The sequence below is a fragment of the Rhinichthys klamathensis genome, unplaced genomic scaffold (genome assembly GCF_029890125.1).
Source record: "Rhinichthys klamathensis goyatoka isolate OS25496 unplaced genomic scaffold, OSU_Roscu_1.1 h1tg000180l_1, whole genome shotgun sequence".
NCBI lineage: Eukaryota > Metazoa > Chordata > Actinopteri > Cypriniformes > Leuciscidae > Rhinichthys > Rhinichthys klamathensis.
This window is the reverse complement of record NW_026606708.1, coordinates 1,886,885-1,912,896: the sequence shown is the minus strand read 5'-3', so window position 1 is coordinate 1,912,896 and position 26,012 is coordinate 1,886,885. Positions and strand designations below refer to the sequence as shown.

Here is a 26,012-nt window from a genome sequence, read left to right as displayed (position 1 = left end):
GGCTACTTCAAAAGTCAAGATAATGGCTTTCATTACAATCACCATTCCAACTGAATTGAAATCCTGGTATCATACTGTTATATGTGTCTAACATTATTTGCTACAGTATCAAAATGTATGCCATAATAAATCAGTAATAGTAATATAAATACATTATTTATACCAGATCAATTACAGAGGTAAAGCCCAACTGGTGGTATCACCTACTAGATGAATAGATTAATAAATAACGAGTAGCCAGATTTCAGTGATCTTAGACAGGGGTGGGGAATTAATTAATGGATCCCAGTTCAAATGGCTATAAAAGTGTTAATGAATAAAGCACATTTTGGGATATGCATCTGTGTAAAAGTATCAGTATATTGGATTTGATGCCAGCTATATAGGAACATTCCTGTTCTTAAGTCTGAGATCCAAAGTGAAACTAAACAAATCCAGACTCAGCTCAACTGTGATTTAGTGGCGGAACACAGGCTTTATTCTCAACCACTGTGGGACTTGGTGTTTCCATGGTAACTTATCCTCTGTGACATTTCTCTGGCTAAGGGAGTGCGTTCATGAGCAAAAGACCCTTATCATAACCACTTTACAAAGCAACAATGCAAAAGTTTGTTTGTTTCTCTGTAAACATGCACTGAGATGGCATGGTAGTTTGTATAAATAAAAATGATTAACATTTTTAACAAAAGTCTGAAATTTAAACTATCCTGTTGATTACAATCAGTCCAGTTTTAAAAGGCCAATAGCTAAATAACTCAAATGTCCTGCAATACTTTATCTAATTCATTTTGCTAAAAGTAATTTCTTCAGGGCTTCAGCCATTGACTTCCATAATATTTCTTTATTACTAATCAATGGGTGCCGTTAACTGTCTGGTTACTTTAAAATATCTTCTTTTGTGTTCAACGGAAGAAACTCATGCAGGTTTGGAACAACATGAAGGGTGAGTAAGTAATTAGCCTATTTTCAGTTTTGTGTGAACTAGGCCTTTAAAGCAAAAGGTGAAACTCAGAAAGAAAGAAAAATATGTTTTATTTATTTACAAAAAGCAGTATGATATTACATTTTGGGTTTGAATTGGATTACGTCTATTTTTATTTTTAACTTATTTTTTGTTTGTATACTGCCCTATCGAGTTTTACATGAGATGTAATCTAGTGACTTGAATCTTGAATCATGCACTAAAAAATTCTCTGATTTGTTCAGTGATGCTTTCATTATGCCAGTAAGAACAACGTGCCTTTTTGTGTTATGAGTATCTTTAATCTCATAACATGTGTAATCATGTGTAATCGTTTCTTTAAAAATTGGCAACAAAGCCATAGCCTACGTTTTATTACAATTTGCGTGACTAGCATACAAGTCTACTAAATCTTTTAACGCTCTTACTCATTTCAATCGTTTATAATCAGTGTTTTTTTTTACACACTAATAATCAGTTCCTCGTTCAAGAACGAGATAACAAATTAGCCTTTCCTACATCAGTCGATTCTGGCGCTCCGATTTTCGTTTTAAACTTAAAACTGAATCGTTTGTGAAATGGGCGTGTTCGTTCAGTAGGCCCAACCAATAAGATTCCTCCTTCACAAGTCGCAGTCGATTTCTGTTGGTCCGTGTGTCAGGCAGGAAAGCAGTCACAAAGGGGAGAGACTTCTACGCTACGAACCAAACATTTGATTCAGTGCATGGAAGTGAACCAGCAGCACGATTCGTTCATTTCAAAGATTCGTTCAAAAACACCGAATCGTTAACAGCACAACTGTAATCCACTTCGAGATATTTAGCTAACGTTACATGGTTTGGATACAGTCTTGGATATCGTTTTTGCGAAAAAAAAAAAGTAAACTGGCGTTCAAAACAGATCTCATGAGCCTCATCGATGGAAACTTTTTAATCACGGAAACATTAATCTTCTGTGTTTCTGGTTTTGGGTACTTTGTGCTGTCCCAGCTAATGTAGTTGCAGCGGTCAAGTATAAGATTGCTGTTATTAGAGCTGCCATTTAACATGTTTTAAAGGATCTGTTTCCATACGCTGGCAGCATCACGTGCAAACCTGCCAACGCCTTTTCTCTCTTTGGCTTCGTTATTCTCCAAGCTCTAGGATAATTACAACCGCGTTCAGTTTTAGAGTTTTTTTTATTAATTGTTTTATAAACGTTTTGAAAAATGGGTTGCACTTTAAGTGCTGAAGATAAAGAAGCGATGGAGAGGAGTAAGATGATTGATCGGAACCTTCAAAAGGACGGAGAGAAAGCATCCAGAGAAGTCAAACTACTGCTGCTCGGTATGATAAACTTTCTTAATACCAGTATTCAATAATTCATGCTATATTGCGAGTACAATGTGTATTTTTTATTTTATTTTTTATCTCTGTTTTAAGCGCTTTCGGAGCTCCAACTCGATTGTCTTCATGCAAGCAAGCTGCTGTCCAAAAAGTGAAATGAACTTATCACTGCAAATATTCAAAGGCAGCAATAAAACGTACAAATTCAGCTTTACGCTGAAATGTTTTGCTGAGTGTTAAAAAAAGGTCATCAATACTGTCGTGGACTCATAACAGTTGATTCAGAATGTGTTGTGTTTGTACTAGTCTTGGCTCAGTGTGGTGTCAAAACATGTTTCCCCGTGGAAATCCTCCCCCGGTGTCCTAAAACATCCATTGAGCATCACCTTTTTTTAGGCTATTACCATATTTTACCTACACCATTTGGTTGCTCTGTATGACATAACCAAACCCACACTCACACTGTCTGGAACGGCAGTGTGATGGAGGAAAATAGCGGAAAGTAATGGTATGATTGTGGTAGTATTCCAGCTATCAAAGCGTGATGGAATGCAAAAGATAATGGCTGTTTTGGACCATAAGAGTGACAAAATACTGGTGTTTTGTCTGTCTATTTATTTTCGGATACTTTATTGGTAGCATACTAATTTTCAGAGACAGAGGCACCCCATATTTACAGAGCAGGTAGTCAGCTAGTGTAGCTACAGTACTCACTGTAGATGGTGCATACATAGTAGACACAACTCTCTCAGATAACTAGACAACTATCTGATTATTTGTGGGTTGCTTTGGATTTTGGATAAAAGTGCTAAAAGAAGTAATGTAAATATATATTTCAAGGATGTAGCAAGTGCCTTGTGACAGCTGTTGTTTCTGGTTGTTGTTTTCAGCTGTTGACAGGTTGTTTCTCTGAGTAAACCATACTGGGATTTGTCAGAGGAGTGACCTCTGATTTTTGTGTGGGAGGGAATTCCTTTGGACTGTGATATTCTTCTGCATGCAGATTCTCTGTCAAAACAGGTTAAAAACAGTGTACATTGTAGATTACACAATCAAAAGGTATGATCACTTTGTCTATTGGTGATATTGTCGAATTCATATTTAATGTTTAAATTTCTAAGTCACAAACAGATTAGGCGACGGCAAACAATATCCAAGACAGTATTCCTGTCAGAGGGTAAACATTTGTACAAGTCTTTGTGTTCATGAAAATCATCATCTTTTTTTTCAAGTTATGTAACCCTTCCCCTCTTGGCATTTAATTCGTGCATTGGGGCATGTTAGGGGGTTTGGCTTTTTACTCTGAATGCAGAAACCCACTGTATGCTGGAAGTGGGGCGAGCATTTCAATGAGCCAAATATTACATGCTCCGTTAAACTCAGAATGGAGTTTATAAATAAAAAGCCGTTATGAAAGAACTGTCTAAGGACGGCGAGTTCTGAGAGTCATCCTAAATTACCAAATGATTTTTATATGCTCTCGCTGTTTTAAAACTGCTGGTGGGTTTAGACAGCATAGCTACATCCCTGTTGGCAAGAGGATTGCAACTGTCTAACAGAGTTGACTATGGCTGAGTTGTAATTCGCACTGCACAATGAGCTCTTAGCTTAATCGCATTGAGAACTCACTTGTGGATTTTTCTTTGTGTTCAGTGTGGCTTTCCTGACATCAGCAGATTCAGGGGCATTAGGCTATGATGACTATACTATTGGTTCTGGCTGAACTGCAATTCAAGTGGTCTGTTTAAAGGGATACTACACCCAGAAAAGAAAATTCGGTCATAATTTTCTCGCCTTTATATCGTTCCAAACCTGTCTGACTTACTTTCTTCTCCGAAACACAAAACAAGAAGATATGATGAAGAAAATTAGGAACCAAACTACATTGGAGACTATCGACTTCCATTTAATGGACAAAAAACACGGAGACATTTCTTAAAATAGCTTCTTTTATATTCCACTGTTGTTCATCTCTTTCTATTCCACACATATCAGTGTTATGTACACTCACCTAAAGGATTATTAGGAACACCAGTTCAATTTCTCATCAATGCAATTATCTAATCAACCAATCACATGGCAGTTGCTTCAATGCATTTAGGGGTGTGGTCCTGGTCAAGACAATCTCCTGAACTCCAAACTGAATGTCAGAATGGGAAAGAAAGGTGATTTAAGCCATTTTGAGCGTGGCATGGTTGTTGGTGCCAGACGGGCCGGTCTGAGTATTTCACAATCTGCTCAGTTACTGGGATTTTCACGCACATCCATTTCTAGGGTTTACAAAGAATGGTGTGAAAAGGGAAAAACATCCAGTATGCGGCAGTCCTGTGGGCGAAAATGCCTTGTTGATGCTAGAGGTCAGAGGAGAATGGGCCGACTCATTCAAGCTGATAGAAGAACAACTTTGACTGAAATAACCACTCGTTACAACCGAGGTATGCAGCAAAGCATATGTGAAGCCACAACACGCACGACCTTGAGGCGGATGGGCTACAACAGCAGAAGACCCCACCGGGTACCACTCATCTCCACTACAAATAGCAAAAAAGGCTACAATTTGCAAGAGCCCACCAAAATTGGACAGTTGAAGACAGGAAAAATGTTGCCCGGTCTGATGAGTCTCGATTTCTGTTGAGACATTCAGATGGTAGAGTCAGAATTTGGCGTAAACAGAATGAGAACATGGATCCATCATGCCTTGTTACCACTGTGCAGGCTGGTGGTGGTGGTGGTGGTGTAATGGTGTGGGGGATGTTTTCTTGGCACACTTTAGGCCCCTTAGTGCCAATTGGGCATCGTTTAAATGCCACGGCCTACCTGAGCATTGTTTCTGACCATGTCCGTCCCTTTATGGCCTCCATGTACCCATCCTCTGATGGCTACTTCCAGCAGGATAATGCACCATGTCACAAAGCTCGAATGATTTCAAATTGGTTTCTTGAACAAGCCAATGAGTTCACTGTACTAAAATGGCCCCCACAGTCACCAGATCTCAACCCAATAGAGCATCTTTGGGATGTGGTGGAACGGGAGCTTCGTGCCCTGGATGTGCATCCCACAAATCTCCATCAACTGCAAGATGCTATCCTATCAATATGGGCCAACATTTCTAAAGAATGCTTTCAGCACCTTGTTGAATCAATGCCATGTAGAATTAAGGCAGTTCTGAAGGCGAAAGGGGGTCAAACACAGTATTAGTATGGTGTACCTAATAATCCTTTAGGTGAGTGTATATCAGTGTTGTTATTGTTAACTAGAACTAAAAATTCTTACACTAAAAATTGTTTAAATAAAATATAAATATTAGATTTCAAAATGTAATTAGAAATGTCAAAATGTAACAAAACTTAGAAATCTTTAATTGGCAACTAACTGAAATAAAATAGGATGAACACAGGTACTTGTACTTGTCACGGTGGCTGTAATGAATCTGCATGAGAAAGGAATAGGGAACAAAAAAAGTCTATTAAATCTACACAAAACACTTCTAGAACACAAATCTACACAAAAACATTTACACATTTAACTTGGATGATGACGGACAAATGAACTGACAGAACTCAGGGTTTAAATGGACAGGGAGAGTAACCAATATAAGTTTGAACAGGTGATATAAATCAGCAACTTATTAAGGCACAAATGAACACCGACAAATCAGAACAGGAAAAACAAAACTAAAACAGAACATACATGTTACAATAGTCCCGTCTTTCAGGAAGGTGCAGCTTTGGAGGAGGACGAGGGGCTGGCGAAGTGCAGGACACCGGAGGAGATGAAAAAAGGAGAGGTCAGGGTGGCGATGACGTTGGGAGGAACCAGGAACATTAGTAGAACCAGGAGCCATGGTGGAGATTTGGCTGTCGACACCAGGGACACGATGGACGGAGATGGAGCCGATAAAGGAATGGAGCCTATGGAGGGATGAAGTGTAGCGTAAGGCCCGTAAGTCTGTGGCGCAGGTAGAGTGACGTCTGACCCAGGCTTAGCCGGAGGGACAAGGTAGCCTGGTGGAGCCGTAATAATGTTGGTCCCAAGTGGAGCCAAGGGAGGGGGAACCAAGGCGGAGCCGACTGGTTGACAGACTAAGGTGGAGTGACAGAATCAATCGCTGGAGGCAGAGCCAGGGGATCCTCTTGACTGAGTGGAGCTTCTTGACTTCCTTCATTTCCTCAAATTTCACAAGTAATACCACTGTGGCACATGATGTTTCTGGCTCACATACCAGGTCAGACGATCCGTCGGGCTCAGGCTCTGGGACGATCCTTAGCTCAGTCCTGACTGCTGACGTTGTGATCTTGGCAGGCTCTAGCCCTCCGTCTATGGTGGGCTCTGGCGTCATTTCTGTGCATCGGGGTGATGGCTGGCTGGGCTCTGGGTCCGGAGTGGGGCTGGTGATGTCCTCCGCTGGGCAGATGGTGAATGCCGATGCGTTGTTCACAAGCACCCACTCCACAAACGTGGCGAAATCCTCTTGAGGACCGTTCTATGGGAGGCATGCCTTGGGCCGGATATGGAGTTCGGCACACCAGATAAAAAAAAAAACTCTAGTCTGGTCCTCCAGGGAATGATCTTTCTGCTCTGGGCTGAGCAGTTGGACAGCAGGTAGGTCTATATGCGAGGGTAGAAAGGGGAAAAAAAAGAAAGAAAAACGTTTCTTAGGGTCCGGAATTCTGTCACAAATATCTGTAATGAACACGCATAAAGAAAGGAATAGGGACCAAAAACGATCCCTATTAAATCTACACAGAACATTCCGGAGATCACTGGAGAAAACATAAACAACTACATTAAACTTAGCCGATACCGGACAAATGAACGAAACAGAACTCAGATTTTAAATGCACAGGGAGAGTAACCAAAATAAGTATGAACCAGTGAATTAAATCAGTAACTATAAGGGCACAGGCAAACCAGAACAGGAATCAGTGAAAACTAAACTAAAACAGAATATACGTTACAGTACTACAATTACTCTAAAAACTGATCTAAAAAATTAACTAAAGTTGAAAATATAAAAATAAAAGCTTAATCAAATATTAATTATACTATAATAGTATATAAATAGTACTAAAATAATCCTGTTAGCCTATATATTATCTTATTCATTTTGTTTCACATGTGTGCTGTACAGGAATAGTTCACCCATGACAATTATGTGTGCTGTTATTGTTGTGTTGAACACTGGAAACATTTAGGAAACGGGTTGTCTTTATAATAATAGCACACTTAATATTAATATTTTTCTCACACAGTGTATTTGGGTTTTTTATATGTGAAAATATGTACTTGCCTTTATATTTTAGGAAGCGGTCTATCAAAAGGTCACTGTAAAGGTTCCTGTTTAAAAAAAGAGCTGTGTGGAGATTTAAAATATCCTTTTGTTTTCCACAGAAATCAATGAGGTTGAGTAAATAATGACAGACTTTTCATTTTTTGGGGTGAACTCTCTCTTAAACAACTGTTAGTTTCTAAAAGAAATGTTTTGCTTCTCAACCGAGGGAAGACTTCTTAATGTAAAATTAGTTTCTGTTTGATAACACTATGATTATCCCACTGGAGGATATTGCTCAGTAGGGGGTTTGGCATCTGGTGTCTGTCTGCTCACAGCTCTATGTGAACCTGCACTGTTGAAAAAGCTAAAGGAGAATAAATCATAAATCATGCCTTTGCTCAGCTGGGGTTGATAAATAGTAGTGATCTTAACCACACTGCACATGCCACTGCAACTAACTATATAATTACAGCAGGAGTGAGCCATTCAAAGCATTCACAGATGTGTATGTGGAGATTTTGTGGCTGTGCTGCACAGTCCCGGTGCGAGACCTGATGCTAGGACAGAATCCAGACTGTGCGTGGCTTTCATTCCAGAGTTGCAGTTAGTAGGAGAAAGTGTGGAAGTTCTGAGATAGCTTCCGGTTTGTGTGCAGTGAATGATCACATTGGCTTTAGCTGGTCCTAAATCAGTTCTCTCACAATTAGAGACTTAAAATGAGTGAGTAAGCTAGTTAGATTGTTAGCTTAGTGATAAAACCACACAATGGTTGCCGATATGAGCCCAACATCATTTGCTCATGGTTTTGGACTTTATTTATATATTTATTTATTTGAACTAAATTGCCTGTTTATTTAAACAATGTTTTTATAAGGTACCTTTTTTGCAATTATAAATAGTACAATTTAAATATAATTTTTGTCCTTCAGGTTTTGATCTAATTTTATGATGCTGTCTTAATCTATGATGCTGTCATTATATTGCTGACTTTACTTATGTTAATGAGAGAAGTAACAATGTCAGATCCATGAGTTTTTGCAGTTCTCTTTAGGAATTATTTGATCCAGTTCATAATATAGCTAACCCAATTGTAATGATTTGTGTAGAAATTCAGCTTTTTTGGGTGAACTACTCCTTTAAAAAAAACAGATTCAGCTTGCTTAACTGGTCGCTGTTGGAAAGGTCAATAGGTTTGTGTGTTCTCTATCTGTTTGGAAAGTCCAGGGCTGATTTTTAAAGAACTTTCTCTCAGCCATTGATAACTCATTGTGCTTTTACTTGTGCCAAGGCCTCATCAGACGTGGCAGGACGTTTTGGCCGTCCCACTCTCGGCTGCAGCATGCCTGCGGTTCAAGAAGATATTTTTCCCATGATTCTCTAGCCCCAAAGACCCACAGTTATTCCCTCGTTCTTCCATAAATTTGAGCTAATAGGGCAGCAATCCACACCTCAGAAGCAGAAATTATTGATCTAACCCTTAATGCATCTTACAGTAGATTTGCTGCATGTAAATGAGCAGCACAAATGATCCTGAAGAATGAACAGTTGACCAAGTGTGCTGCATTTTTTTCTCTGTCTTTTTTTTTTTTTAAATTCATTGTGATTCTTTTATTGTACAGCACTTTGGTCAACCTCGGTTGTGTTGCTTTTTAAGACAACATTGATTGATTGAATTTTTCACCAGAATGGGAAGCCAACGAATATTTGAAGTTCAACGGGTAACCTCGGATATCTCGGGTAATGGAAAAGTATTTTGAAGGGGACGGAATCTGTTAATCCATATCCAAAATGTGTTAAAAACATCATGCAATACCTGCCAATTTGCATAAAAATGTGAAATATGTTCTATTCATTCCTGTTATTCATTTCACTCGTCAATTGAGAATTACAGTTAAGCATTGGATTGTGTACACACCATGCGTCCACTGGCCTGTTTGCTCATGTTTGTACAAACATCTCTTTCTGGTGTGTTGGTTAATAAGGCATCTAAGTGAGTCATTTGACTTGTTTATAAAAAGCTCACCTATCGTAGCTCCTTCTGTCCTAACAAACACTTTGGCTGGGGGAACTAACATCAGACAAACCTTTCATCTTCAGGGCATTTAATCTTACCGTATGGCAAGCGCAACCCGAAATAGAGAGCTCGTTCTGCAGCTCATGCTGGGCTTGTGATGTGGGAGGCAGAGGTTGAAAGCTTCTATTCATCTAATGCAGACCTTCTCCTGAGCGTGTGATGTTTGGGGTCAGGCGAATAAACTGCATTTATCGATTTGCCATATCAACCTCATCAACCATGTTCTGTGTTGTTTGTCTTTTTTTAGGTGCTGGGGAATCAGGGAAGAGTACAATAGTTAAGCAAATGAAGTGAGTGTTTTGATTATTATTATTATTTATTTTTAAATCTATTTTTGTTCTTGTTGTGCAAAACCTCTCAAAAAAATTCAACAAAGATTAGATAATTTCATGTGTGTGTGTGTGTGTGTGTGTGTTTATTATATTAATATTGTAAAGTTTTACATTATATTCTTTCTTTTATACAATACATACATTTATGTTTATATAAATTATATATATATATATATATATATTGTTGTATGTGTATTGTGGTGACAAACTAAATTCTATCACTGAATAAGAGACAAACATTTCCAATAGTCTTTGAGGTTTATCTTCATGCAAGAAAAGCAGTCATACAGTCACACAGAGTGGCTGCAGAGTGTGACAGTGAGGGGAGGGCATCCTCCTCTTTTATAGTTTTGACTCCCAGAGTGTTATCTTTCTAGGCCAATGATGGTATTTTCAACCATACGTGGAATATTCTTAGACTTGTTCATCATATTTTATCCTTGAGAGTGGAGGCCCTCCTGTCACGTACCAACACTCTTTACCATTCCAATACAATTCCATTTTAGAATAAGGTTTGTGTGTGCTCTTTTACTGTCATATGATGGTCACACACATCTTGAAGATAACATTTCTTCCACAGTATATATATATATATATATTATATAATATTATTAGAACATATACTAATACATTAGTAGGCTTACTTATAATCAAAATACATTGAAAATTGTTGTATATAATAAATATTTGATATTAAAATGTTTAAATAAATAAATGATTATATGGCCATTCAAGCAATCACATGTATTTTTATTTGCTTTCTGTACTGAATATTTTGGTTTGTGGATGACCAAAATCAGAATCAGAACAGCCTAAAGGGAACATTGCTGGCAGTTATCATTGGATTTTGTTGATTTAATTGTTTTGTTTGATGCGCAGTAGATGTAGTTATCCTATCGGATTTGTTTTACTTCAGGATCATTCATGAAGATGGTTACTCAGATGAGGAGTGCAAGCAGTATAAAGTCGTGGTTTACAGCAACACTATCCAGTCCATCATTGCCATTATCAGGGCCATGGGCCGTTTAAAGATCGACTTTGGGGACTCTGCAAGAGCGGTAAGATACAGTACATAAATTAAAAATGCACGCAGAATTACCCATAAGCAATAATTTATTACTTATTTTGTCTAGACTGCATAGTGCTGGAATTCGAGTACAGCAATGTTTACAAAATTCACCCTCTGGACAACTCAAACTGAGTTTAGTTCTTCTTTTCAGCCTTCCCAGGACAAAAGTATTTCGATCATTTATAATATCATGATGCTCTGAACCACCATAATTGGTCACAATATCTCAATACAGCAAGAATCTACTGATGGTTTCCCTCACTGGAATCTACTGAGGATTTCCCTGTTTTTCACTGAATTAACACAAGGAAGAATGATATTTAATTATTTATAGCAATATACGTGGTAATATACAGCAATATTTTAAAATAATTTTTATTTCTAATTCCTGTCATACGAAAACAAACATGCAACACACCTAGTGTAGCTTGATTCATGAGGTTATGAGGTATGTTGTAATGAATCGGTCAAGAGTTCATCAGTCAAAAGAATTATGAGTAACAAACTCCATATTCAAAATTGAAATTGACTGACAGCTTAAATTAAAGGAGACCAGTTTTCAGATTTTGTACTCTTTAACATCAGGATGACGCTCGTCAGCTTTTCGTGCTCGCGGGCACTGCAGAGGAAGGGGTCATGACCCCTGAGCTCTCTGGGGTCATCCGCCAGCTGTGGAAGGATGAAGGAGTCCAGACGTGTTTCATCAGATCACGAGAGTATCAACTCAATGATTCAGCAGCATAGTAAGTGCACTTTCTTGAGATGGACCAAGGTTTTTCACAAGCTATTCTGTGGGGCCTAGCAGAGTGACCAGAGGTGCCGTTCATCACGATAACATGTTTGACATGCAGAACGTGTCTAAATAATATATAAATAAACCGATTTTTTGTTTGTTCTTTATTTCTTTCAAATAAATGTTGTTGGTTTGATATTTTGTTTTATAACGCAGTAACATTCATAAACATTTAAGTGTCCAAATACTTTTATAAATTTTAAAATAAAGTATACAATTATTTGAACGGAACATGCCAATGTTTATTTTGGCTTATAACTTTAGATAGTTATTTTGCAAATATTGTTTTTACTTACAAAACCTTTGGTTTATTGTACCATAATTTGTCTCCACAAAATCATGCTTTTGTTTGATGTGGAGTAAACCAGATTTTGGTTTCCTTTAGCCCAGTTCCTTTATCCTTGTGCAGACCTGTGTTTTTTTGTACCTGGTAGATTCCAGCTCATTGACTGTGGGGAAATTTGTGGCTTTCTGAATTGCATTGCACAACTTTTTTTCCCCTCACAGATTTTTTCCATGTTACCGTCATTCTTTCACTCTGTTTTCAGCTTTGGTAGCCACTAAGAATGTTTCCAGTAATAATAAAGACAAGAGCAAACTTCTCTCCTCTCAGTGAACTCATGCGTTCATGCATTGAAACTATAGAGCCAAATCTTCCAATGAGGAAGAAGTTTTATGCTGTGAGCTCCTGTGTTATGGCAGAATCAGAGTGGATGGGTCGTTTGATGGATACATCTTTATCTTAGCCACAAGCCTGTTAGCCACATGCCTGTACTGCAATGATCTCTCTCTCTCTCTCTCTCTCTCTCTCTCTCTCTCTCTCTCTCTCTCTCTCTCTCTCTCTCTCTCTCTCTCTCTCTCTCTCTCTCTCTCTCTCTCTCTCTCTCTCTCTCTCTCTCTCTCTCTCTCTCTCTCTCTCTCTCTCTCTCTCTCTCTCTCTCTCTCACTCACTCACTCAAAACCCACCCTCCAACCTTTGCACCCCCTGTAAAAAATAAAAAGTTACACTACAGCTGGGGTCAGTAAAACATTTTTTAAATGCATTTACTTTGTTTATTCACCAAGGAAAAAATAAAGCTTCGTGTCACATTAAAACCATTACAAAACCCGTAAAATATCTGATGAATGCATATGTAATCATGTGTCACTTGTTGAGCCAAGTAAGCTTATATGTTAAATAAAACACAAAGACTATCTCGTTCTTTTTTAATTGTTCTGTAAAAGTAAACATTTCGAGCTTTCTATAGATATATTTCTCAGGTGTGTGAGGCAAGTAGGCCTACCTTATACGCTGTGTCTCGGTTCATTTATGACTCACAAGACGAGCTCCAGTTCACGCGCCGGCGGCTCCGTGTCAGGATTATCTATTGTCTGCTGTATTTACTTCTTATTTATTAAATCCAGGCAATTGGTTGATGAAACATTGATTAAAATTAAGATACAATTAATACAAAACGAAATTCACCTTAATGAAAGGCTTTGTGCTTTATGTTTGATGTCTCTGTGTAAGTTTTAAAGTGGTCTTTCAGTGCCACTTTCAGAGTGGTCACGTCCGTAACGGGGAACTGTCACGTAACATTGTTTTTCCCTCATAAATGCCACCTAAAAGTTAAAGTTTTTTTGTGTCACGTCCGATGTGTATTTCCCTCATATTAAATATAATACGCATGTGTAGACTGATATTTTTCTAATGTCTGGACTCCTTTATTAAGGGAGTATGGATAAACAGACATTTCAATATATTGGTATTAAATGCATTTGAGAATTTACATTTCAAGTGTTTTACCTCAAATGTCACGTCCATAACGCTGGAATTGCCCAATTTTAAAGAATTTATCCTCAACTAGTTTTGTGGTGTAGGTCTACGTATTTTATAATGTTAACTTCAAATAATACTAATAGTAATTTAAAGATGTGGTAGCATTGGATCTGGACGGAAAGGATTTCGACCCCCGCCAAATTATTACCCCCCTAGCATTAGTAGGTTTAGGATTAGTTGTGGGGGAGGGGGGAGGATTAAGGGCGGGGTTGGGATTAGGCAATCAGGTACTAACTTCAACGAGGGGGGTAATAATTTGGCAGGGGGTCGAAATTAGGCACAACACCGGCATCACTGCTGGCGAGGGCCCCGTTCCTGTCCAGTGACGCAAGATCGGCGGCGTTTGAGGGGCCCCTAATTGGCACAGGGCCTTGGGGTGGCCGCACCCACGCTATCTCCGCTACTGATCCTGACATGTGGTTTCACAAAATGCTCACTATGGTTTGTCTCTTGTCCAGCTATCTGAATGACCTGGATAGGATATCCCAGCCTACCTACATGCCTACTCAACAAGATGTGCTGAGAACTCGGGTCAAGACCACTGGCATTGTAGAAACACACTTCACCTTCAAAGAGCTCTACTTCAAGTAAGTGTCATCTCTCTTTCTCTGTCTGTCTGTCTGTCTCATGGCCTGATCATATCCGCTTGTATCCGAACAGGATGTTTGATGTAGGAGGTCAGCGTTCAGAGCGGAAGAAATGGATTCATTGTTTTGAAGGCGTCACTGCCATTATCTTCTGTGTGGCGCTCAGCGACTATGACCTGGTCCTAGCTGAAGATGAAGAGATGGTGAGTTTCCTTCACACGGCGATCCCACAGCTAAATCAGAATGGCACACTATTCTGTTAGCAAGATCACATGACCAATTCAAAGACATATTTGATATGACGGATTAATGCAAATATGGTAAAAGATGATAATCAGTGAGAAAAGCTACTAGCAGAGCTCAGTATTTTGTTTATTTCTCCATAGCCACCACAGGGGATGTTCTGTTTGTCCTGGTTGTGTTAAAGTGATTTTCTCATAGCTCATGGAAAACCCACATAGTTTCCTCAAGAGACCCAATTTCTTAAAATACACAAACTATTTTTCCATAAAAGGATGATTTTAGGTTGCATAATGACTTTCAGCAGAACTAAATGCACATTATAGAATTAAATAACTCTTAATTCCGTCACGGCACTGAGCATTTTTTAATGCAAATCTCAGCTCTCAGTTGTCAAACCAAGCAATGTCCGATCAAATGTGAACAGATAAATGAGTCTCTGAGAAATTTGTTGATCTTGATGTGTCCACAGAACCGAATGCATGAGAGCATGAAGCTTTTTGACAGCATCTGCAACAATAAGTGGTTCACAGACACATCCATCATCCTCTTCCTCAATAAGAAGGATCTGTTCGAAGAGAAGATCAAGAGAAGTCCACTCACGATATGCTACCCAGAATACTCTGGTGAGATTAAATAAAATATTGAAATATTGTACTTATGATTGAAAAGTTAAGTGGCTTAAATAACATTACACGTAAACTTACAGCTAAATGTATATGTGGTGGTGAAGGATGATGCCACTAATAGGACAGTATATTCAACAATAGTTGTATTACTACTGGGGATATTCAAATTAAATGACCCATCATACCACTGATCAGCTCTACCAAACTTGGATGTCTTTTTCCAGTAATAAACAAACACTGTTAGGTTGTTTTGATTCGATACTGTGAAGCAGCTTTGATACAATCTGTATTGTGAAAAGCGCTATATAAATATATTTGACTTGACTTACTAACTTGAACAATCTGTTTTAGATGGTCCTGAAAAACTATTTAAATCACGTCTAAAATGAAATCAAACTTCAGATAATCAGTAAATCATATATTTAGTCAAGCATCATTATATTGGTAGAGCCTTTAGGGCAAACTGCAGAGTGGATGAAGTATTGCTTGTTTATAAAAAGTTATATAAATGAAGAAGGGACTACATGAGGTTAAGTTTGAACAGCCTATCAGATGAGGGGAAACACTGTGGAAAAACCTCTGTTTTGTGTCTGGTAGTTATCATCCTTCAGGGCCGGGTGAAAGTTGAGTCTTGCCGGTTTTAGTGCCTCTCTCTCTCTTTATTTTTAAAACACAGTACATTTATAGATGTTGGTTTGTCCTCAGTGTGTTCCATTGAAATCAGTCATGGATGAACTGTGGCACAATATATTTGGCCAGTGGGCTGGACCAAAGTGATGAATTAGTCTTACTAAAAAGCTTTAATTAACTCCTCCAAAAATTCTTGAGTATTTTTATATTGTGCCCCGACTAATCATCTTCTGCCTTGTTCATTGATGTGACATTCTCCATCTTCCCACTTAAAAAGTTGTTGGAGTAACGTTAAGAAATCTTTCTATGTTTAAAACATGTTAAAATGTCATTTTTCCCTGTGATGGCAAAGCTGAATTTTCAGCATCATTACTCCAGTCTTCAGTCACATGATCCTTCAGCAATCATTCTAATATGCTGATTTGGTGCTCAAGAAAGAGTTCTTTAAATAATATTTAAATAATAATATTCTTATTAGTTTCTTATATAATAAAATTAATATTTAAACTATATTATTCTTATTAGTTTCTTATATAATAATATTAATATTTAAACTGACACATTGTTTTCAGGATAGAAAGCTCAAAAGAGTAGCATTTATTTGAAATAGAAAACCTATGTAATGTTATAAATGTCTTTATTGTCACTTTTGATCAGTTTAATGCATCCTTCCTTGCTGAATACAAGTATTAATTTCTTTGCCAAAAAAAAAGAAAATCTTCATTTGAACAGCGGTTTTAATCACACAAATCTTAAACTAACATTTGTCTTGTGATGCTCAGGAACGTATGCATATGAGGAAGCAGCGGCCTACATCCAGTGCCAGTTTGAGGATCTGAACAAAAGAAAGGACACTAAGGAGATCTACACACACTTCACCTGTGCCACAGACACCAAGAACGTACAGTTTGTGTTTGATTCAGTCACTGATGTCATCATCAAGAATAACCTCATAGAGTGTGGCCTCTATTGAAGCATCATCTGTGTGCTAAGGTAAGTACAACTAAAGAGAAAAGGGCCAAAACCTATAGGACTGTTTCAAATGTTTTAGAGACAAATCATGATTCAGTAATACGTTTGCTTTGCACTTATTTTTTCCTAAATTTAGTACCATACATTTGGAAATACCACAGACCCATGGTGACCTTAAAAAAAAAACATGAAATGTTTACCCGAAATGTTTGTTTGTTTTATATTTAATAATAAGACACTTTTTTTTTTTTTTTAGTCGTTTATGGAAGATTTCTGAGCTTCACTGGCTGGTTGTTCCTGGTTTTGTCCGTTTCCTCCGGCAGCGGATGAGCGAGAGAGACTGCCACCCCGATGCATGCATCCCTGTGACCATGAACAGGATTTTTGAGACTATTTTATTTCCCCTTATTCTTTTATTCGTAATGACAGTCTGTGATGGTCATTATTTCTTTGCCACTTCCTTTTAGTCTTTATTTTATTGCCAATATTCCTCTATAGGTATTACATGACACACCACTATGCATAGATCAAAATACACAATGGACGATATCATGTGACTATATGCCAACCCCCATTAGATCAAATATCTTTAAGATTTCAATAGTAGTCCTATTAATAACAGTGTATCAGTTCTTATGGGAAAGAAAGTTTTTCATAGTGATTATTTTGCTAATTTATGAATTATTTAGGTCTGTCTTTAAGACTTTATTTGCGACCATAGCAGAATTTCTAAGAATTAAGTCGCCATGATGAGTGAAACGTTATGTCATTGTTGTAACTTTAGTGATTCACAGCCCAAACCCCAAACACACAGCTACAGGATAATTTTTTTTGACTAATTATTAGACATGAATCACTTTATATAACACACTTTATATAACACACTATTTTTGTATTTCTTGAGAACCTGTAAAGGTGTGAACAAATGCTTTTCTCACAGATACATTTCTGAATGGTGCGAAAAGAATGACCCTCTGTTTGGTCACTTGGGAACAAATGCCATAAAAACAGAGCATGATGGCCGGATTTGCATTCATGTCTTGGAGTACAGCCTTTTCTAAGACTTGTTTGATGAGCTTTTGTTTAATCCTGTGGATTTTAGTATTTTTTAAACAAACTGACACAATGTGATCTGGTTTGTAATACCTGTGTTTAATATGAAAAGGGTTTCCATTGATTTAAGACTAATGTCTATAACATCTTGAACATGCCAAATAGCCAGAGTCACTATAATATTTGCAAGACAGCCATTATCCATATTTCCCAATACTGGTACATTGATGTACTCAATGAATTAGTCGGAATTCATTCAACAATCTGTGGTTTCCTGTTTATATCACTGCTTTATTTGAACTATTTGTAACATAAAAAGTGCAAATTAACAACTAACGGTAATGATAGCACTGAATCACTAATATGCTATAAACTTGGTTTGTTTAGTTTCTGAACGCATTGGGTATTATTTAAAAATGTTTTTGCTTAAAGGTTGTTTCTGATCACGTCCGTAGTACCATGTCACCAATTGCTGCAGTTTTGCGAAAATACATATGCAAACCTTTAAGGAAACCTTTATACATAATCATGATCAGAAATTAACTTTAACAACCATGAGTTGAAAATAATCTATTTTTTGAAACAATGGATCAAAGAATATTTGATCATTTTAGTCTTCAAACGGCGAAGACAAATATACAGATTTTTTTACACTAAGAATCATACCTAAATGTATTTTACCATTTGTCTTATTTTAATGAGACTGTGTATCTGATTTAATATTGTGCAATTGCCAATGTTGGCTCTTTTATTTCCTATTATTCCAGTTGTTTTTCTGATTGTGCCTGTGGCTCTGAATGTGTATTTATGTGTAGTGTCACGATTGTTGGATATCTTTACTAATTTTAGCTGTCTTTTTTTATTATATAATGCTCTTAGCAAAAAGAGTGTTTTGTATTGTGGTTCATTCAAAATTAGATCTGACATAGAGGGTCAGTGTTTGAAAATCCCAATTAATACAATGTAAGGGGGCTCTTTCGTGAAAATGCGCAATTTCTATGGTGCTAATAGCCAGACAATTACAGCACATAGTAATCTGACACCAACAACCAGTGGAATTGATGCAAATCTTTATTTCATGTGCCTACATTTACATTCCAGAACATCTCCACAAATGCAGACCTCGGGTTTAAAATAAAGCAACAGACCATTCTAGAATTTTCTGTTACTGTAATACTGTATCATTAATATATATATTTATGTCTCCATATATATTTTATATAGAATCTTCTTGAAACAGAATTTTTGTTTGCCTACTCTTATTTACATAACATACTGCCCTACTATGTTTGGGGCTGAAAAAGAAACATTTTTCACATATTGTGTTAGCTGGTTAAATTCAAACAATCAGGTCTTGATGGTATGCAGGTTTTTCCTCTCTCAAAGGAGACCAGACACGCGTACGCGTTTCTAATTGTTATCATGGGATCTGATGTCCCACTATAGTGTCTTTATTACAGCAACATTGAATTGCATTAAATTTACTTTTCTTTTTCTGGAAATGAATGAAAAAAAAAACATCTAACAGTCAAACCTCTATAACATTAAAACAGTGAGAGGAGGCTTCTCTACAAGCATCATTAACTCATAGCATCAAAAGTCCCCTTTCTTTGGTAATCCTTCTCTTATTGATTCTATTAGCAGTTTGAACTGTTAGGAAATGTTTTTCGAGTCCCTTTGGAGAACAGAGGCCATTAGTCTAATCTGGATCTAGTCTCTGAGTTTTGGATGGGATGTTGAGGTTGTTCTTTGCCGGGGATCCGCTGACCACACTTGACTGCTTGCTGTAGAGTTCACCTTCATGCCACCTGTGGATGTTCTTTTGTTACCGTGGCAACTTCATCAGAGTAAATCCAATCATTCAGGCGAGGATGGAGCAGAAAGATCTGGAAAATAACTTAAAACGCAAAAAAAAAAAAAAAGGTTCATCACTTAAAGTTATGGAAGCTTGTTTCGAAAAGTCAGAATTCCAGATATAAAGATATAGACTTTATAACCCGCAATTGCCACTTTATATCACACAATTCTGAGAATTGTGAGATACAAATTTGCAATTACCTTTTTTTATTATTAAGTTGTTGAAACAAGCTTTCACATAAAAGTAATTATTTTATTCAGAAAAAAAAAAAGCTAATTCTCATTTAAATGATTTTACAGAACTTTCTGAAGTTATAACACCGTCTACACTGGAAGCGTGGAAACTTTGTCATCCAAGCATGTTTGCTACCACGGTAACCATGTAACTATGAGTAACTATGCATCCAAGTTTATTTCAATGTTATTTTATTTTCAAATAGCTTGATACAAAATTACTTATGACTAGTCTGGTTGTACTTTTTAATTCATATACAAATTATCAGAAACAAAAGCTGGTTTAATTCAATAGACCAGAGACCAAAAACTTCACAAGCTGGGTTTGGAGACAAGTCACATAAAATCAATATTTGTGCATAAAATCAAGTAGCTGGAGTAGCTCTGAATAGAATAGAAATGGGGGAATCCGTCAACTGAAGTCAGAAATTTACTTTTAACGTTCCACTCATGTCCAGTGTAAACGGGACGTAAGAATCTGCTTTATTTCTTTCAGGGAACGTACCTTTGAAAAAGTCGATGTTTAGAACAGACCACAGTCCTTGAGGTTTTCTTTGATGATAATGTCTGTCACAGCGTTAAACACAATTTCAACGTTCTTTGTGTCCGTGGCACAGGTCAGGTGAGCGTAGATCTCCTTCACTCCCTTCTTCATGTTAAGATCCTGAAATTGATTCTTGATATAGTTGCTGGCATCTTCATATGTGTTTGGACCTGGAAAATTGAGATGTTCATCAATTATCATAGTCGCCCATGGTAGTGGCTGTATTTGCGTTTACAGTTCCACTACCAATTGCAATAGATTAAAACAATTCAGACATACAGACTTTTAATGAATGAGTTCATTGAAAAATGGAAATTAATTTACTCACCTTTATGCTGATCCATGACCTGTATGACCTATCTTCTGCTGAGGTACATTTTTAAAGAATACCCTGACAAATCTTTTCAATAGAATGAAAGTGAAGGACTGTCAAGCTTCAAAAAGGATGCAAGAGCACTATAAAAGGTCTATACCAGCCATAAGAAGCCATACCAGGACCAGACCGAAAGTCATTATTCACTAATAGTCAGTTAACCGTTGTGATTGGTTCAAGTCAATTAGTTAATTGAAAAGATGTGACTCAATAGAATGATTAATTTGTCAATCAGACATTGTCTCTCATGAACTTGCCGAGGAGAGCTTGGTCAAATCAAGATTATAACAACTTCAATTTTAGTCTGTTCTTCACACAAAGCTATCATATGGCTTTAGAAGACCTAATTTATTATACTTTCATGGTACTTTTACTTTTTGTCATTCTGAAGCACTTGACAGTCCCAGTCCTTGTTCGCCAGGATGATTTTATGTTCTACAGAAGAAAGTCATACAGGTTTGGAATGATAGGAGTGTGAGTTAACAGTTAAGTCCTGGGCAAAGTACTGCTTTAAGGTGTTGTGTTTATTTATATAGAGACCTCACTCACCATCATAGTCAGGGAAACAGATGCTCAGGTGGACTTTCTTGATCTTCTCCGAGAAGAGATCTTTCTTGTTGAGGAAAAGCACAATGGAAGTTGTGGCGAAGAACCTGTGGTTGCAGATACTGTTGAAGAGATGGAGACTCTCGTGCATGCGGTTCTGGAGAAACATGAGGAACAAAATAATATAAGTTGAGCAGCAATCCTAGAGCCTCAGACATCAGTTTCAAACCATTAAATTGGGCTCTATGATATTTATAATGTGAATGATCTAGATTTTTTTGCTGAATAAAGGATCTGTAAGGTCTGTTCCTCATTCTTAAAAACAATGGTTCCAAAACGGAGGTTTCACAGCAATGCCATAGAATAACCATTTAGGGTTCCTAAAGAACCTTTAATTAACAGTCAACAGTCACAAGAACATTTTAATAATCAAAAGAAGCGTTTTCCACTAAAAAGAACCTTTTGTGCAGGTTCTTGAAAGGTTCTTCATGGAACCACAGATGCCAATAAAGAATCTTTGTTTTTAACTGTGTTGGCTAAAGATAAGCACTTACCACTTCATCATCTTCTACCAGCACCATGTCATAAGCACTCAGGGCTCCACAGAAGATGATGCAAGTCACACCTTCGAAACAATGAATCCACTTCTTCCTCTCAGACCTCTGGCCACCCACATCGAACATCCTGCGGCCATGTAGAGGAACATGTAAAGGTTTCATTCAAAGCTTTGGTTATTTTTTTCTTTGCTGAAATCTACCTAAAATAGTCCTTTTACATCATGGATAGTCCTATTACATTTTTGGTCTTGGGTATCATTACATTACCATTTTTGTGGCTCTCAATTTTAACAGAGCATGCCCAAAAGTTGCTTCAATCACTTTAGGCAGGTAAGACACACCTGAAATGGAGCTCTTTGCAGCCGAACTGTTCCTCAATGATACCAGTAGTCTTGACTCGAGATCTCAGCACATCCTGCTCAGTAGGGAGGTAGTCGGGTTTGCAGATTCTGTCCATTTCGGCCAAGTAGCTATGGAAGATAAGTCAGCAATTAATTTAAAGACACCTGAATTATACATCTGCTAAAGTACTGAAAATCTCCAAAGCATAACAACTCTGTACTGCATTCAAAGTGAAAAACGGATGGTCTAACCGCATCCTCAGGTGAAACTGAACTTTATAGGTATTGCTGTCCCTGCTGAGTGTCGTACTTACTATCCAGCCGAGTCGTTTAGCTGGTACTCAGCAGCTCTTTCAAAAGAAGCCTGCACGCCTGAATCATTCCATAGCCGCTTGATGACGTCTGCCAACTCTGGAGGCATGGTGCCCTCCTCAATGGAGTCAGACAGGTTCTGGAGCTTCTGACTGTCCTCCTGCATGGGACAGTAAAACAGGCACTGTTAGGCACCATATGGTGAGTCATCAATTGGTTTGCTTATTTAATATGTCGTAATGAAATGAAAGTAGCGACAGATTTTCACTGGAAGGTCCAGTTTTGACATTTTGATTAAACATTACGAGGTCAAATAAATAGAAAATGAGTTAATTAAAATTTTTTTTAAATATGCACAGATAAACTGTTCACAATAGGATCTAAACATGCATTTCGAAAATGGATAGGGTGCATTTTCATTGCATGCCGACTTTAACAGTGGGTTTCAGCGTGTGAATTTTGTTAGTATGTGAATATCCACAAACTAATCATTGGTGTTTTTGGAGTTGTTTGGCAGACCTGTGCTGCTGGTGCCCCAAAGTTGATGTCCAACATCTCCATGCCTCTGATGATGGCCAGAGCAGACTGCAGAATGTTGCCAAAAATAATAGATCGAAACTCCATTTGTTCTTCTTTTGTATAACCACCTTGATGGAGAATTCTTGGGGGGAGAAAGAACAGTGTTTTTGATTGATTTGTAGGTGAATTCATTTAAATACACTGCAGACAGACTCCACATTCACTACCACCTGGTGGTCACAGATTTGCATTACAAGGTGTTGAAAAATGAATGCAAGTGCTGGCAATTCAACTAGAATGCATGGAGGAGATTTTAAATTCAGATGAAACATATATCCCTAATGTGCTTCCACAACCTGTAATGGGCTCTTCTGAGCATGTATTCTGTGTTGCATGCATTTATACTCACTTCATCTGTTTTACAATGGTGCTCTTCCCTGACTCACCAGCACCTACAAGACAGAGCGAGAAACATGTGTGAGCGTACATAAGAACAAATGAGGAGCCCTCAAATGCTCTTAAACCGAACATCAGATATATTTCGACCAAATTGTGTCCCTCTGTGACTTTTAGCTTAGTTCAAAGGTCTTTGGCCAAGTCATATTGATCTGAACATCACCTCGGTATATGTCTATATGGTGGTTACGACTAGTTTAGGTCTTACACACAGTGCCTTTCTCTGAATGTAACTGTTTATTTTATATTTTAATAACGAGGTCAATGTTAAGCAGAGATAATCTGTCAGGGAAAACTTATAGATTGTCATTGATGTCCAGGTCAGAGGAAGGCTCTTTAACCTGCTTATAAAGTGACCCAATTGGATTTGTGTTAGGGAAAGCTTCTCAGAAGATCACTGACACTTTGATTCGTCTTGGAGCTTCAGTCAGTCGAGGGCGAGGGGGTGGGGCTCAACCGTCTCCCATGGCAACTGTCACTCTTCTGTGCCCTTTACTTCCTGAGTTAGCTGTGGTGATGTGTTAAGAGAACTTGCGTCATCCCTGTTACATCTCTGCCTGTACGACTGCTTAGTTTAGCAACTAGATTAGATTAGATTGAAAACGGCTGTCTACTTCCTAACTGTCAGATATGAACACACATCACTACCATTATTAGCACACTCTTTGACTTTTATTGTGCAAGAGAAGTGATTTCTTAATGTATTGAGAATGATTTCAAAACTAATTTCCAAAATTCACTTCACGCAACATGTATCTGTACTTAATTAAATTAGTTAATTGGTCTTCTAACTTTGTATTTTACCAATGTTATTATTATTTGAGAACAGCAGGTTACAAACTTCCTGTTCAGACAGGAAGTGGCTTGTCGAGCTGGAAGAAATCAGGTCAGTACTTAATCAATGCATCTGTCTCACAGTGATTTGCTGAAATTGCTCATTGATTTAAAGCGTCCTGATGTAACAAACTGTTAGGAGCACTGAAACTGGCCTCCTCTGTTTTTCGTTCCCATTGGAAGATAAACTGAACCTGAGCTTAAGAGGATCGGGGCTTAAACCATCACGGTAATCGGATTCAGGTCTTATTGTCAATATGCCACAATTCACAGGGTTCCTTGGGTTGTGATTTTTTAAGGCGACTTCACTTGCAGTGAAAATGTTGCTACAGGAAAGCTGGAATAGATCGTGCAAACATTTTTAAAAGCTAATTTCGAAAATCCTTCAAACTGAAAACATAAATAAATGAATTAGACCTTAAGATCATTCATGGTAAAAATTAACTGAAAAAGCGTGCATCACCTAATATACATATGTATACATGTAAAATTAATCGAAAGTAAATGTGTTAAATGGCACAAAACGACATAATTTGTAAAAATATTTGTATGCAATTATGAAGTCGACTGATTACACATGCAATGTATAATTTATTAAATAATTACATAACCTGTGGTTGTCTCAAATCTTTTGTAAGTCAGAATTTTGCTTACAGAATGTCTTAACACTCTGGTCTTAACACCCTAGTGCATCTATAGCTCTTAAAAAAACAGAAGAATAACCTTAGGTTTTTAATCCCACTTGCAACTTAGTATTAGTGATCACCTGTTGCAGGCACAAACGTACATAAAGCATCTGAAGTTTCTGCATCAGTAACTGGTTCTGGAGGCAAATTCCTTAACTCAACACCAATGTACTGGAGGAGTCAAACACTGATTTCTTACCCAGCAGCAGAAGTTTGACCGTCTTGGCTTCTTTATCCGCATCTTCCTGGAGCTGTTTTTCCAGCTCTTTGGACTTCTTGGCCATTTCCTTATCCTCTGCACTCGCTCCGCTACCCATCTCGTCGTCAGACGCTTCCCTGTCAAGTTCCTCAAGGTAAGAAATTTTGACGGCTTTCCCTGTTCTTTGCTGACAGAGAAATGGATGCAGGTAGCCCTGTACCTTGGATCACGCGGTAGGGGGAGGGTCGCAAAAGTGTTGATTCCCCTCCTAGGTGTGACTAACCTGCCTCAGGATGGACAAGTGGATAGAGACAGGCACAGAGACTGGAGCGGACTGCCCTGCTTCCTCCTTTGGTGGCTCTATCCCCTCTAATTCCTCCTTGTCCACCTCAAAAGTCTTAGCTTAGGATTGGGGAGGGCTTTACTGATCTTCCTGTGTGAACCAGCCAATCCTATTAGCCCAGCTAACAAGGACAGAAATGAAGGTTGTAAAAATTAGGACCAAGGCTTCTAGTACATTGATCAGATGATGGAGTGTGATTTAAAGTGTGTGTGTGTGTGTGTGTAATATCAATAGGAGCTTGCTCAGATTTGTGTCTAACTGATATATACACAATATTTGAAGTTTTAGGAAAATGAAGACATGCCATAATGCATATTTTATATCTACAAATTCCACATCTGTTTCTGAATTTACAAACAAAATTTCTTATAAATATTTAAATATGTGAACTCTGACGTTGATTTAGTTCTGAGAGATGCAGAGGTCAGAGGATGAAGGGTTTTACTCTTGTCCTT

The 26,012-nt window shown here is 37.8% G+C and overlaps 2 protein-coding genes across 3 annotated transcripts; one reads left to right on the top strand and one right to left on the bottom strand.

The window, feature by feature from the left end:
* The first annotated feature begins 1,694 nt into the window (after positions 1–1,694).
* On the top strand, positions 1,695–17,060 carry gnai3 (guanine nucleotide binding protein (G protein), alpha inhibiting activity polypeptide 3). 2 transcript variants are annotated; one of them, XM_056260967.1, is made up of 9 exons: positions 1,695–2,286; positions 9,880–9,922; positions 10,881–11,022; positions 11,619–11,776; positions 14,104–14,232; positions 14,306–14,435; positions 14,945–15,098; positions 16,514–16,724; positions 16,960–17,060. In XM_056260967.1, the coding sequence occupies exons 1-8, from the start codon at positions 2,169–2,171 to the stop codon at positions 16,702–16,704; spliced, it is 1,065 nt and encodes a 354-aa protein (XP_056116942.1). In that variant the 5' UTR covers positions 1,695–2,168; the 3' UTR covers positions 16,705–16,724; positions 16,960–17,060. The 2 variants fall into 2 exon arrangements, with proteins under 2 accessions (XP_056116942.1, XP_056116943.1); XM_056260968.1 differs by lacking the exon at positions 1,695–2,286 and adding an exon at positions 9,653–9,800.
* A 2,101-nt stretch (positions 17,061–19,161) lies between these two features.
* Positions 19,162–25,596, bottom strand: gnat2 (guanine nucleotide binding protein (G protein), alpha transducing activity polypeptide 2). The gene is made up of 9 exons (XM_056260965.1): positions 25,215–25,596; positions 23,449–23,491; positions 23,040–23,181; positions 22,523–22,680; positions 22,209–22,337; positions 21,865–21,994; positions 21,314–21,467; positions 20,353–20,561; positions 19,162–19,642 (listed from the first exon to the last, which is right to left on the bottom strand). Exons 1-8 carry the CDS (start codon positions 25,330–25,332, stop codon positions 20,371–20,373), a joined length of 1,065 nt encoding a protein of 354 aa, XP_056116940.1. The 5' UTR covers positions 25,333–25,596; the 3' UTR covers positions 19,162–19,642; positions 20,353–20,370.
* Positions 25,597–26,012: the final 416 nt, after the last annotated feature.

What these genes read in the sequence shown, in the direction of transcription:
- gnai3 (XM_056260967.1), top strand. Translation starts at nt 2,169, where the DNA reads ATGGGTTGCACTTTAAGTGCTGAAGATAAAGAAGCGATGGAGAGGAGT. An exon ending in CTCAATGATTCAGCAGCATA is followed by an intron (nt 11,777 to 14,103) that starts GTAAGTGCACTT and finishes TCTCTTGTCCAG; the next exon opens with CTATCTGAATGACCTGGATA. An exon ending in ATGCTACCCAGAATACTCTG is followed by an intron (nt 15,099 to 16,513) that starts GTGAGATTAAAT and finishes TGTGATGCTCAG; the next exon opens with GAACGTATGCATATGAGGAA.
- gnat2 (XM_056260965.1), bottom strand. Translation starts at nt 25,332, where the DNA reads ATGGGTAGCGGAGCGAGTGCAGAGGATAAGGAAATGGCCAAGAAGTCC. An exon ending in GGTCAAACTTCTGCTGCTGG is followed by an intron (nt 23,492 to 25,214) that starts GTAAGAAATCAG and finishes TCTGTCTTGTAG; the next exon opens with GTGCTGGTGAGTCAGGGAAG. An exon ending in TTGGGGCACCAGCAGCACAG is followed by an intron (nt 22,681 to 23,039) that starts GTCTGCCAAACA and finishes TGTCCCATGCAG; the next exon opens with GAGGACAGTCAGAAGCTCCA.